We start from the raw sequence: 12,942 nt of genomic DNA, 5'->3' as shown, positions 1-12,942 counted from the left end.
AAAAGGTTTTAGCATTAATCCCATCTGGAGGCAGGGGAAATAAATGGTTTCAGTAACTTCTTGTCTTTCCTTTGGGCTGTAAAATTCAGTGGAATTATTTAGCTTCTTTATGCCTCTGTTTCCTTATCTTCCATCATCTGATTATGATAACTAAATGAGGAAATTACATGAAGCACCTGGCAATGTGTCTAGCACATAATAACCATGTTACTATGTAACTAGTAACTAGTACAGAGTAGCTATTTTCAAATGTGCCTTTTATTATCTCACTCTCACTCAGAACATTATTGGCTTTTAGTGAGAGCAAGAGTACAGGTGTCTTAAATGTCAGACTACCTTGATTTGAAACCTGGCATTTTTGTTGTTACCATACAGCTGTTCGGCTGTGGACAAACCATTTAACCTCTTTCTCCCTTAAGTTTTTCATCAATAAACAGAGGTTGTTTAATGGTGCCTGTGTTATCAGATTGTGAAAGTTCAATGAGATGACCTAGGTATGGCCCTCCTCATGTGCATGACAGAAATGGTCATTCAGTGACTGGTACCGTCCCCGCTTCTTCCTCCCATGCAGTTGTCTATAGAAGTTGGGTTAGTGTCTCCTAGAGTGTTCCACATTCTGGATTTGCCTCTCTTTCTTTATGGTACGTTTGACTCCTCTACTAATTTTAGAAATAGAAGTTAGCTCTAAAGACTTAATCAGGTCCAGGTCCGACACTTCGTAGGTGGTGCCGAGTGCTTCCTGTTGCGTTACACCGGAGATCTACAACACCCAGTCGTCCCGCTTTCAGTGATGCTAAGATCCATGCCGAGAGTGGGCTCAGGTGGTGACAGCTGGATTCCTCCAAACAAAGCATATTTAGACTCATTATATGCATTATTTTGGTGATGAAGTGACTAGAGGTTGTCCCCCACCCACTTCATGATAACCTCATTCCCTTGAGATCCTTCTGTCATCCATGTCCAGAAGCCACTGCAAGGGGACCCCTTGTGCCATTGGAGTGGCCCCCATGGTCACTGCTCCATCTGTAATAATTCCCTCCTTTTTTCTCTTCCTTCCTCTACAAATGTTTTTGTTCCTTCCTTTTCTCCTGCTATTTTCTTTCTTTTTCCATTATTTATTTATTTTTTTTTCATTTAATAGACATAGGCTGAGCACCTACTTTGTTGTTGTTCAGTTGCTAAGTCATGACCAACTCTTCGCAACCCCATGGACTGCAGCATGTCAGGCTTCCCTGTCCTTCACTATCTCCCGGAGTTTGCTCAAACTCATGAACTCATGTCCATTGAGTCGGTGATGCCATCCAACCATGTCATCCTCTCTTGTGGTAGGCATTAAAGATAAGGGGCGCATATCACCAGGCTCTGCCACTCGGGAGCAGAGAGTGTGAACTGGGATGTGAGCTTCTGCTCTTCCCTCCTTCCTTCTCTTCAGCTGATGCCTTACCTAGTGATGGCACTCAGGGGTATCTGCCTCCATAAATCATAGACACAGAGTCCTTTTTTTAGCTAAAATGACAGAATTATGTTATTGAATTTATTTGTTGCCAAGAATGATGTTCCTGAAACAGAGGATTTTGGTTTTCTTCTATTGGTGATTGTCTCTGGGGAAGAAAATCTTTGATTGTTCTTCCTAAGTGAAGTCCCAGTTGGTCACCAAGGGCTTCTATTAAATATTAGTTTGAAGACATAAACATTAAGTGTACTTATCACTTCGCTTTGACAGATTTCTTGGGGTGCACTTAATGAATCTGTACGAGTGATTACAGAATAGTGCAATATTAGAGATAACTGCTGAAAGGGGAAAAATTGTTTTATAATGTAAAACATTTCACTGACAAACAATAGATGAAACCCAAAGAAAGCATCTCCCCCAAAAAACAAAAAGCCAACCAACCAACATACAAAAAAAAAAAAAAAGAGAGAGAAGAAAGAAAAAAGAAAAAAAAATTTCAAAGAGAACAGATGAGGCGACCATAGGGAAGACACCACAGAACCTGGGTTTTAGATTGCCCAGTCAAGTTCTTTTCCTATCAGCTCTCTCCTCTTACTGTGGTCTGACTGGCTAAGAAAAGCTGAAATGAATTTGGTATCAGTCGGACAAAAAGTTTTATCTTCAGCTCTCCTGAGACTTGCAGCATCTTTCTCAATGCCATTTGCCTGAAAGGTACCTTTTCCTCCGAGTAACATTCGTCTTGCCTTACCTCCTGTGTTCTTAGGTTCATTCACTTTCTCTCGTGCTGAATAAGACCACCAGTGAGCTTGCCAAGGCAAATGTGTCCAAATTAGTGGCACACCTGGAAATGATTGGTAAGTGGAGAAAATCAGGCTTGGGGAATCTGGGGAGAATTTGAACATCCTGCTCACAAATCTAATTGTCTTCACAGGCGCTAAGTAAGGTGTGGCTCAGTGGCTGGGTTGTGGTTACTGGTCTGGCCAGGACTAATGGTGGTGGTTTCCAGATACTGGTTTATGGATCAGAATCATCTGTTAGAAATGCAGCTGTCTGGCACAGCTCCCTTCCCATCCCAAGACTAATTCTGTGGGTTGGGATGGGACCCTGGGATCTATCTGTGTTTTAAAAAAGCTCTCTGGGTGTCTATATAATTTCTTTGTCTAAAGTTTGGACATGTTGGGGTGTGAAAGGGGGCATTATTAATAATTACAGCTGGGAAAGCGGCATATAACAGGGGCTGCCTCTGGGAAATCAGGGCATATGTTCACTCTGTTGCCATAATTAGGGGGAGCCCATAAGAGGGGATGGGTTTCCCTGATAGCTCAGTTTGTAAAGACTCCGCCTGCAATACCGGAGACCCCGGTTTCATTGCTGGATCGGAAAGATACACTGGAGAAGGGATAGGTTACCCATTCCAGTAATCTTGGGCTTCCCTTGTGGCTCAGTTGGTATAGAGTGCGTCTGCAATGCAGGACGCCTGGGTTCAATCCCTGGATTGGGAAGATCCCCTGGAGAAGGGAAAAGCTACCCACTCCAGTATTCTGGCCTGGAGAATTCCATGGACTATAGTCCATGGGGTTGCCAAGAGTCAGACACGACTGAGAGACTTTCACTTTTCTAAGAGGGGGTGGTTTAAGCAGGGAGATATTATAGCAAAGCTAGCGTTCTTCCTAATGGGATGCAATAGGCTGTAATCCCTGGTAGAACATAAGTGAAGAGCTACATCAAGCTCTAAAGCGGAGGAATTTACAAAGTGAGCATAAAATACTGCTCCTTCCTTAAGCAACTGGTGATAAAATAAGAAGACTACAAAGCTCAAATGTTGACTCTGTAGTAAAATAAGAATGTCTTTTGGGGAAAGGGTGAATTAAAATTGAGGTTTCATTCCTGGTATAAATTAATTTATAAAAGGTTCCTAGAAGAGATGAGTCTTTAGAATTGGGAGAAGCTTGGGTAGGATAAGTTTCCCTCGTGACTCAGAGGGTAAAGCGTCTGCCTGCAATGCAGGAGACCCAGGTTTGATCCCTGGGTTGGGAAGATCCCCTGGAGAAGGAAATGGCAACCCACTCCGGTACTCTTGCCTGGAAAAATCCCATGGATAGAGAAGCCTGGTAGGCTACAGTCCATGGGGTTGCAAAGAGTCGGACATGACTGAGTGACTTCACTTTTTCATTTGTTTTTGGGGGGTGTATTTTTGTTAGAGGACATTCGGAACCAAAAATAAGTATGTGTCTTCATTGGGAGCAGAACTAGCCTGCCAAATACATACACCTCAGTCATTGTTTTGTTGTTATGATGACAAAATTTGTTTTACATAAGCAACAGTTCAGAATATTCCTTTTCAGTGTCTACCCCATGTTAAGAATGATTCATACAGGTTTATAGCCCAGGGGTGCATGTTTCAACATTTCCTCTTTCTTTTGCCCACCTTCCAGGAGCTTCCCTTGTGTAATATTGGAGTAGTTTCAAATCTGTGTCTTCAGTGTCTTATTTCATTAATGTTGCCTTTTAATTAAGTCACACTAAAACCCATTTAATACTGCCTGATTAATACATCACTGACATTTTTTCCTTTATTCTTTTATTGATAGTATAAAATAGACCTTATGCTATTTTGCTAATTCTAATTAGTGGTCTGATCTCAGAAGAGAGCATGTTTCTATCTGTATTTTTAAATATTTTATCCTTTAATTTATGTTTGCCCTTAATTTCTTCCCCCTTGTAAGTGTTAAAGTGTGGTGCTATGGTATTATTTCAATCCCTTTGGACTTCTGCATTGAGGCTATTTGAAATAATGCATAAAATATTGTTCTGGGTGTATTAGAATATGAATATTCACTTTTGACATTTCGTTTTATTAAATGGTGTAAAGTCTGGGCCATGTGTATATCAATTTTTGTTTCAGGCAGAGTTAGGGTGTGTGACAGAAAAAAGACCATAAGAATGCATTCTGATTTTTAATCTTCCTAGAGGGAGACCTGGCCTTACAGGGAAGCATTGGGAGCCTGTCTCTGAGTGATCTTACCTCGCATGGAGAGTTCTACCGAGAACGCTTCACTACGAGTGGAGAAGAAGCCCTCATCTTCCAGACTTTCAAGTAAAAATATCGAGCTTTTCCATCGTGACTGTTTCCTGTTTCAAATTCTTGTCGGCTAAGCAATGAGGAAAAGTTTTAAAAAATCATAGCCTCTTATGTAGAATCAAGTTGATCTAGTTGTGAGGAATCTCGATTTATATTAAAATGGATCTGCATTGAAGTGGGCTCCTCAGGCTTTAATAAATTAAGGGAATATGGTTGAAATAATTGTGGTTATCATTATAGTCCGGTTTCACACCAACGTGTTGTGTGACTTGAACTCAAGTCACTTAATCTCTTTGCATCAGTTTTTCTATTGAAATAGTGAGGAGACTGTGTTAGATCAATTTCGATTTAGCTCTGAATGATCTGGGATGATTTCAGCCCGAGAAAGTTGTTGAAGATAATGGGTTTTAAATTGTATTAGGCATTTTTCCCAGTACAAATACAATCTGTATTCAGTTTTAGAATTTAGAAGGCAGTTTTAGGCCTATGTAGTTATTAAAGAATAGTGTTCTCAGAAAACAGAAATTTTAAAAGGTGGTGTTTCAACCTTTTGGAGAGCTGTTAGAATGTATGGATATCCATCTCTGCCCCCAAGTATTCTGGTCTGTGGTAGTGTAGTGTTCTTTTTTTTTTTTATTATCCAAAGTGATTTTAATGTTCAACCAGAGTTGAGAAAAGTGGTCCCTAAAGATGTCTGAGAAGTTTTTCTTTCATTTCCAGAGGGAGTATATCATACTCCCTCAGAGTACTCCATCTGAGAAGTTAGATTGGTTTATTTGTATTGTTACCTACCTCAGTGGCATGGTTCTTTAATAAATGAGATAATTAATGTAAAACTCTTAACTCTCTGCCTGGCAAAATAATAGTTGCTCAGCTAATATGAATTCCTTTCTCCAGTGACTATGTCCTGTATAATAATTTATTATTGTGGCATCATGTCCCATTAAAACCAGTTGTCAAAGTTTTCTAATATCCGTGAATGTGGATGCTAAAACTCTTTGGCTTGCATTTCACTGAAGTAAAGAGACTTCTTTCAGCTTCCAGAGACAGATTGCCTCAGGAACATTGGTTCTGTTGCCTAATTTTCTTTACCAGTTGTTTCGCAGTGTAGTTTTTATTACCCCGAGGTGTCACAGTCTTTGCTCGAAAAGTGAGCAGGAATATTCACTTTTCCTTAAAGTCAGGGACAAAGAGACTCAGGTGAAAGGTCTGAACCACGGTGGCTTCTGAGTGAGTTCTGGAGCCAGGAGTGATCGCAGCCCCAGACCTATCCCCCTGTTTATAGCCCTGGCCGTCATACCAGACTTTTTTTTAACATCCTCGACCTCTGGTGGAAGCTTAGGAAGGAGGTAGTTATTTGGAGTTTGCTTTCTAAAACCTGATTGTGGATTTCCATTTTTTTTTTTTTTTGGGGGTTTCCATTTTAACAGTTAAAGCTGTTTCCTAGGGAAGCCTCTAAGTGAACCCGAGTTTTCTTCAGACACTCATTTGCATCCTTCCGTGGTCTCCGAGTCACATTGTTGCCCTTCCTCCTAGGTATGGCCGGCCCGACCCTCTCCTCCGGAGGGAGCACGATGTCCGAGTGAGCCTCCAGATGGCGTCCGTGCAGTACGTGCACACCCAGCGCTTCCAGGCGGAGGTGGTGGCCTTCATCCAGCACTTCACTCAGCTGCAGGATGTGTTAGGGCGCCAGCGAGCTGCCATCGAGGGGCAGACGGTAGGTAGTGCCTGGATACAAGACACTTTTCGAGTTTGACTCATCAGCAGAACTTTTAAATCTCTAGGGATAAATCTGGAAAGTGTCACTGAGAAAAATGAAGGTAATGAAGTAATCTTAAGCTTTACTAATGTCCTCCATATAGCTGATTAGCTACAGAAATCTTACTGTAATCGGAGAGTTTATATTCCTTGTTTCTTGCATCATGTTTTAATTTCCTTTTAAAGTTTAGCTTTGGCTTGCTCTAAAAAAGATAAACAAGTTACTTCAGTGGGGATACTTCTCCTGGAAAGTGGTTTCAAAGAAGGTATCTGTTATAAAAAGAGGGTTTCTTTCGAATATAGTTCTCAAACTTCTTAGCTCATGGCTCCCTTCTTGTCTTGGAAGTTTTTCTGAGACATGTCTGAGGCCAAAAGAAACACCTAATGGTCTTTCCATTTCCAAAGTGATTAAGTCCAAACAACTTCATAATTACGTTTGTCCAACAATTTAGTAGCTGTTTGAAAACGTAAAAACATAAGTGAAAGATGATATTTTTATTTCATTCTTAAATCACCATAATTGCTTCCTAGTAGGATGTATGTGCCTCTTGGGCACTGAACAGCTCCTCAGATTTGGAATCGGGTTGAACGTCACAGCCCTCGTTTCCTTTTCCACATTTATTTTCTCATGGTACTTGTTTTTTATCTCAGCAAGTGCTTAAGACCCAGCTTTGCAAAGATGTGACATCACTGGAAGGAATGTGGCATGACCTCACATTGGGTGTAGACCACCTCGAGCTGGTGGCGTGTGTAGTGTTCAGGTGACATCACTGGAAGGAATGTGGCATGACCTCACATTGGGTGTAGACCGCCTCGAGCTGGTGGCGTGTGCAGTGTTCAGGTGACATCACTGGAAGGAATGTGGCATGATCTGACATTGGGTGTAGACCGCCTCGAGCTGGTGGCATTTTCGGTGTTCAGGTGACATCACTGGAAGGAATGTGGCATGACCTCACATTGGGTGTAGACCACCTCGAGCTGGTGGCGTGTGCAGTGTCCAGCCGATGATGTGTTTACATGAAGGATTTGAGATGCCCTGGCAGCGCACCTGTGAGTGTGAGGCAGCCTCTGGTGTCGTCTTGGAACCACAGAAAGCAGTTACAATGTGGTTCTTTGTAAAACGTGTTGGTTATTTATTTTTAAGTTTTAGTAGGTAAAAGATTATAATTTAAGTTTTTTATAGTGGCAGCATTTAAAAATTTTATGTTTTAATTTAAATAAAAATTTTTTTGAGTAAGTTGTATATTGTTTTAGTACAGAATCAAAGCCAAAAAGAGCATTTGGAGAAAAGTCTCTTTCTCAGCTACTTCTCCTCACCCACCCAAGTTTCTGTCCTTGGCAGTATTACTGGTTTCCTATGTACATTATAGAGAATTTATTTATTTTTTTAAATATAAAAGTAGTACAATCAAATGACGGAATCTGGAAAAAAAATAGCTTAGTTTTCTAGCGCCATAGGTATATTTTATTTTTTATTTTTTTCCCCGTACATGTAACCTTTTTTTCTCTCTTTAGAAACTTATAAAAAACAGTTTAGTATTTGATACATATGAAACAATGTCTGTAACATGTATATAAACTTCAAAGTGTGGTAATAGAAAGAACATCCATGAAACCACCACCAAATAAAAATTAAAACATTCCTAAGACGTGTTGCATGTAGTCCTTCCCTATCTCATTCTGTTGATGCCTTAAGAAGCCACTCTCCTGACTTTTGGGTCTACTAGTCCCTTTAAGATTAAAAGAAAACTTCGTATACCATATCTTTTGCTCAGCTTGTTTGCACTTTTATGAAAAGGGTATGAAGTTTGCTTGTGTCCCTTTGCTAATGGTCTCTCAGCCCTAATCCCTGCTTCCTGGTAGCCACTGGCCAGCTTGCTGCTATAGCAGAATGCAGCTACATTCATTCATTTCCTTATTGTCTGGATGCCTTTACACTTTTCTTAATTTGCTCTGATATCTTAGGGATTTTTTTATCTAAGCTCCTGAGCGTTACTAGTTTGTAGTTTTCTTTTCTTGAAAAGGAAAATGCCTATTTTAGTTTTGGTAACTGGACCATGCTGTCCTTGTAGGATGAATTGGGCAGTGTTCCCTTGTCTATTTTCAGAACAGTTTGTGTAGAATTGACATCAATATTTCTTCCTTTATATCTTCCTTTATATATTCTGGATATAAGACCTTTGATATATTTATTGCGAATATTTTTTTTCTAGCCTATGGCTACCCCCTCCCGCATTTTCTTAATACTATTTTTTGAAAAGCAGAAGTCTTTCGTTTTGATGAATTTCAATTTTTTAATTTTATGGTTAGTGCTATTGTTTTGTCAAAGAAATCTGCCTACCACCAGGTGGCAATAAATCTCTCCTATTTTCCTTTTTTAGAAGTGTTATAATTTTAGATCTCTTCCATTTTGAGTTAATTTTTGCATATTTTGTGAACTGAGACTTGAGGTTTTTTTTTTTCCCAAAATACCTATCCAGACTGTTCTTTTCCCACTGAATTACCTTGACACTTACGTTGAGAATCCACTGATCATATGTGTATGTGTATTTCTTTATTCTCTATTCTGTTTCTTTGATTTATATTTAATTGTACACCCCCTTGTCTTTCCTAAAATAATACTATTTATTTATTTCTTGGCTGTGTCGAGTCTTTGTTGTTGTGCTGTGTGCAGGCTTTCTCTCGCTGCAGCAAGTGGGGGTTTCTCGTATGGAGCAGGGGCTCTAGGTATGGAGGCTTCAGTAGTTGTAGCTTTACCAGCTTAGCTGGCCGCCGGTATGTAGGATCTTCTTGGACCAGGGATTGAGCCTGTGTCCTCTGCGTTGGCAGGTGGATTCTTAACCACTTGACCATCAGGGGATACCTTCCCCCCATGTCTTTTTTTTTTTCTTTTTAAACTTATTTTTAAAAAATTTATTTAGCTGCCCCAGTTGTAGCATGTGGATTCTTCCATCTTTGTTGCAGCATGTGAACTCTTTCATTGTGGCATGTGGGATCTAGTTCCCTGACCAGAGATCAAACCCATGCCCCCTGCATTGAGAGTGCAGTGTCTTAGCCACTGGACCACCTGGAAGTCCCCCCTCTCCCTTGCCTTGATAGCTGTTGCTTTATGGTATGTCTTGAAATCAGATATTCTAAGTCTTCCAACTTCTTTTTCAAAGATGTATTGGCTCCTCTAGGTCCTTTGTTTTTCCTCTATAAATTTTAGAATCAGCTTGCTGTTTCTACAGTAAAGTCAGCTAGAATTTTGATTGAGATTGTCTTGAATCCATATATCTGAAGAATTTACATCTTAACAATATTGAGTCTTTGGATCCTTGAGTATGGTGTATCTTCCATTGAAGTAGGTCTTTAGTTTCAGCAGTGTTTCGTAGTTTCAGGTAAATTGTTCTTACACATTTTTTGTTAAACTTATAACTAGGTATTTCAGCATTTTGATGCTATTCTAAATTGTATCAATGAAAAAAATTCAGTGTCCACTTATTTATTGAAAGTTGAAGAGATATAATTGACTTTTGTTTACATAGATGTTGAGCTCATATCCTGTAATCTTGCTAAACTTACTTATTCTGAAGTGAAGTGGAAGTCACTTGTCATGTCTGACTCTGTGACCCCATGCTATACAGTCCATAGAATTCTCCAGGCCAGAATATTGGAGCCTTTCTCTTCTCCAGGGGACCTTCCCAACTCAGGGATCAAACCCAGGTCTCCTGCAGTGCAGGCACATTCTTTACCAGCTGAGCCACAAGGGAAGCCCAAGAATACTGAAGTGGGTAGCCTATCCCTTCTCCAGCGGATCTTCCCAACCCAGGAATCAAATTGGGATCTCCTGCATTGCAGGCAGATTCTTTGCCAGCTGAGCTATCACGGAAGCCCTCAGTTATTTATTCTAGCTCCTTTAGACTCTTAAGAGTTTTCTACATAAATGATTACATTGTCTGTGAATAAGAGAGTTTTCTTTTTTCCTTCCCAACCTATATACCTTTCATTTGAACTAGGAGTTCAGCTACAGTGTTGAATAGAAATGGTGAGAGTGGGTATCCATGCTTTGTTCCTTATCTTAGAGGGAAAGCATTGTCTTCTGCAGATGTTAACTAATATGATGTTAGCTGTAGATAGTTTGTGTACGTTTTTAAGGAATCTGTCTACTTCATCTGAATTGTCAGTTTGTTGGCCTGAACTTGTTCATAGGTTTCCACGTCTCTTAATATTTTTAAGTTCTGTACCAATGTCCCTGACTCTTCTGATAGTGGTGGTTTTGTTTTCTTCCTTTTTTCTTGATTCATATAGGTAGAGGTTTTATCACTTTCATTAATCTCTTTAAATAATCAACTTATTGAGGGCTTTGTCAGGCCTGTGCATACTCTTAATAAGCATGTGTGCACTTGTAAAGAATGTAAAGTGGTAGTTGAGTAGAGTGTTCTATAAATGTTCAGTTGATTTTTTTCTCTTATCTGTTTTCTAAATAACTGGTTTCTGTTCTTTATTATTTTCTTCCTTCTTCTTACTTAGGTTTATTTTGCTTTTCTAGCTTCTTAAGCTGGAAGCTTTATTGATTTTAGATCTTTTATATAAAATAAGCATTTAATGCTAAACTTTTTCTTCAAGTGCCTTCCCCCTCCCCTTTTTTCCTTCTTTCTTTTCTTGAGTTAATTTTTATCAGAGTGTGGTTGCTTTACTATGTTGGTAGTTTCTACTGTACAGCAAACTGAATCAGCTATACATATACATATATCCTTGCCCTTTTGGACTTATATCCCTTTCAGGTCATTGAAATCTCTAAGTACCTTTTGAAGTGTTTTAAAATTCATTCCATGAATTTTGATGTGCTGTGTTTTTTTAATCAGTAAGGTCAAGATATTTTTTTTTAATTTCCCTTGTGATTTCTTCTGTGACCCATGGGTTATTTAGAAGTGTGTAGTTTAATTTCCAGATACTTGGGATTTTTCCATTATCTTCTTGTTACTATTTTCTAATTTAACTTCTTGGTGTTCATAGAATATACTCTATGTGATTTTAGTTGTTTTAGATTTATAAATTCATGAAACTTTTGGGAACTTCAGGTTATTTGATTGTAAAATGAGGGAATGAATTGAATGTCTCATTCAGTTTTCCTTCTTCTTTCAGGTGAGAGATCAAGCACAGCGCTGTTCACGGGTTCTCCTGGATATTGAGGCTGGTGCTCCTGTTCTTCTTATCCCAGAAAGTTCCAGATCAAATAATCTGATTGTAGCAAATTTGGGAAAGTTGAAAGTCAAGAACAAATTTCTCTTCGCTGGTTTTCCTGGGACCTTTACCTTACAAGATAAGGTGAGCAGTCAGCACCCATTCCCGTCTCAGTTTACCTGGCATTGGAATGCCAATTGAAAAATTCAGATGTTACCATAAGATAATTACTAACCACTGTACTTTTGTACTATACGTGGCTTGAAGAATATTTTTTTTTTACATTTTATTAACATTTCAATTAACCCTTAATAGAGGTAGTATAAATTATAACTTTTACTAACTCTATGTAGTAACTTATTTTAGCAAACAAATCAATAGAACCATCTTCATAATGTTTTCCTCCCAGGCTGGATTCATAGTTATCAACTTTATACTGTGTAGCTTTGTTTTCTGGAGACTTTGGCTCAAGGCTTATCTGAAGCCATTTGAAAATATCTTAATAAAGTCGTATGGAGTTTATCTCTTTACAGTTTAAAACTACATCAGCACTTATTTCTTATAACAAGTTCGGAGGTAATTGGGATAAGACTCTTTTTCTCATTTTACATTTAGAAAAGCTAGAATTCATTGAGAATAAGTGATGAAAATGGGAAACTTTTGTGAATCACAGACTTAGCAGTGATAGGACCTTGGAGGTGGTCCCACCATTTTTGCAGTTGAGGAGACTGAGTAACATTGCTGGAATTAAGAGATGCTCTTGGGTTCTAGGTGTGTGCTTTAATGAAACTCTGCTGGTTTCCATGGCAGCTGACAATAAAAGCAATGGAAATAGTGTTTGTTGAATGCCTAGTATACAGCAGCCTATGCTAAACTCTTTTTGTATTTGTTCATCTTGTCCTCTTGTCCTTATTAGCAAGCTGAGAGGTATTATTTACACCATTTTTCCCTGTAAAGAAATTGAGGCTAGATAAATTAAGTAATCTCTTTCAGATTAAACATCTAGTGAAGAGTATAGTGTGGACCTCAGGCTTTGGTGGTGTTCATTCTCTAAGTCGTGTCCAACTCTTTGCCACCCCATGGACTGCAGCATGTCAGGCTTCCCCATCCTTCGCTATCTCCTGCAGTTTGTTCAGGCTCTTGTCCATTGAGTCGGTAATGTTATCCAAATATCTCATCCTCTGTTGCCCCCTTCTCTTCCCACCCTCAATCTTTTCCGGCATCAGGATCTTTTTGAATGATTTGGCTCTTCACATCAGGTGGCCAAAGTATTGGAACTTCAGCTTCAGCATTCACCCTTCCAGTGAATATTCAGGGTTGATTTCCTTTATGATTGCCTGGTTTGATCTCCTTGCAGTCCAAAGGACTCTTAAAAGTTTGTATTCTCCAGCACCACAATTTGAAACCATCAATTCTTCAGCATTCAGCCTTGTTCATGGTCCAACTCTCACATCCATACATGACTACTAGAAAAACCATAGCT

General features: G+C 39.3%; 1 protein-coding gene across 9 annotated transcripts in view; it reads left to right on the top strand.

Annotated features, from left to right (window-relative positions):
- VPS13D (vacuolar protein sorting 13 homolog D) overlaps positions 1 to 12,942 on the top strand; it is a 265,619-nt gene that overhangs the window by 45,029 nt on the left and 207,648 nt on the right. For all 9 annotated transcript variants that reach the window (XR_009695793.1, XR_009695794.1, XR_009695795.1 and 6 more), the window contains exons 22-25: positions 2,217 to 2,307; positions 4,424 to 4,550; positions 6,072 to 6,252; positions 11,421 to 11,603. Coding sequence is in view for 6 of the 9 variants with exons in the window: in XM_061160354.1 (XP_061016337.1) it covers positions 2,217 to 2,307; positions 4,424 to 4,550; positions 6,072 to 6,252; positions 11,421 to 11,603 (582 nt within the window). In the remaining 3 variants the exon portion in view is untranslated. The remainder of the gene's footprint in view (positions 1 to 2,216; positions 2,308 to 4,423; positions 4,551 to 6,071; positions 6,253 to 11,420; positions 11,604 to 12,942) is intronic.

The sequence above is a fragment of the Dama dama genome, chromosome 14, assembly GCF_033118175.1.
Source record: "Dama dama isolate Ldn47 chromosome 14, ASM3311817v1, whole genome shotgun sequence".
Lineage (NCBI taxonomy): Eukaryota > Metazoa > Chordata > Mammalia > Artiodactyla > Cervidae > Dama > Dama dama.
This window is presented reverse-complemented; position numbering and strand designations above follow the sequence as displayed.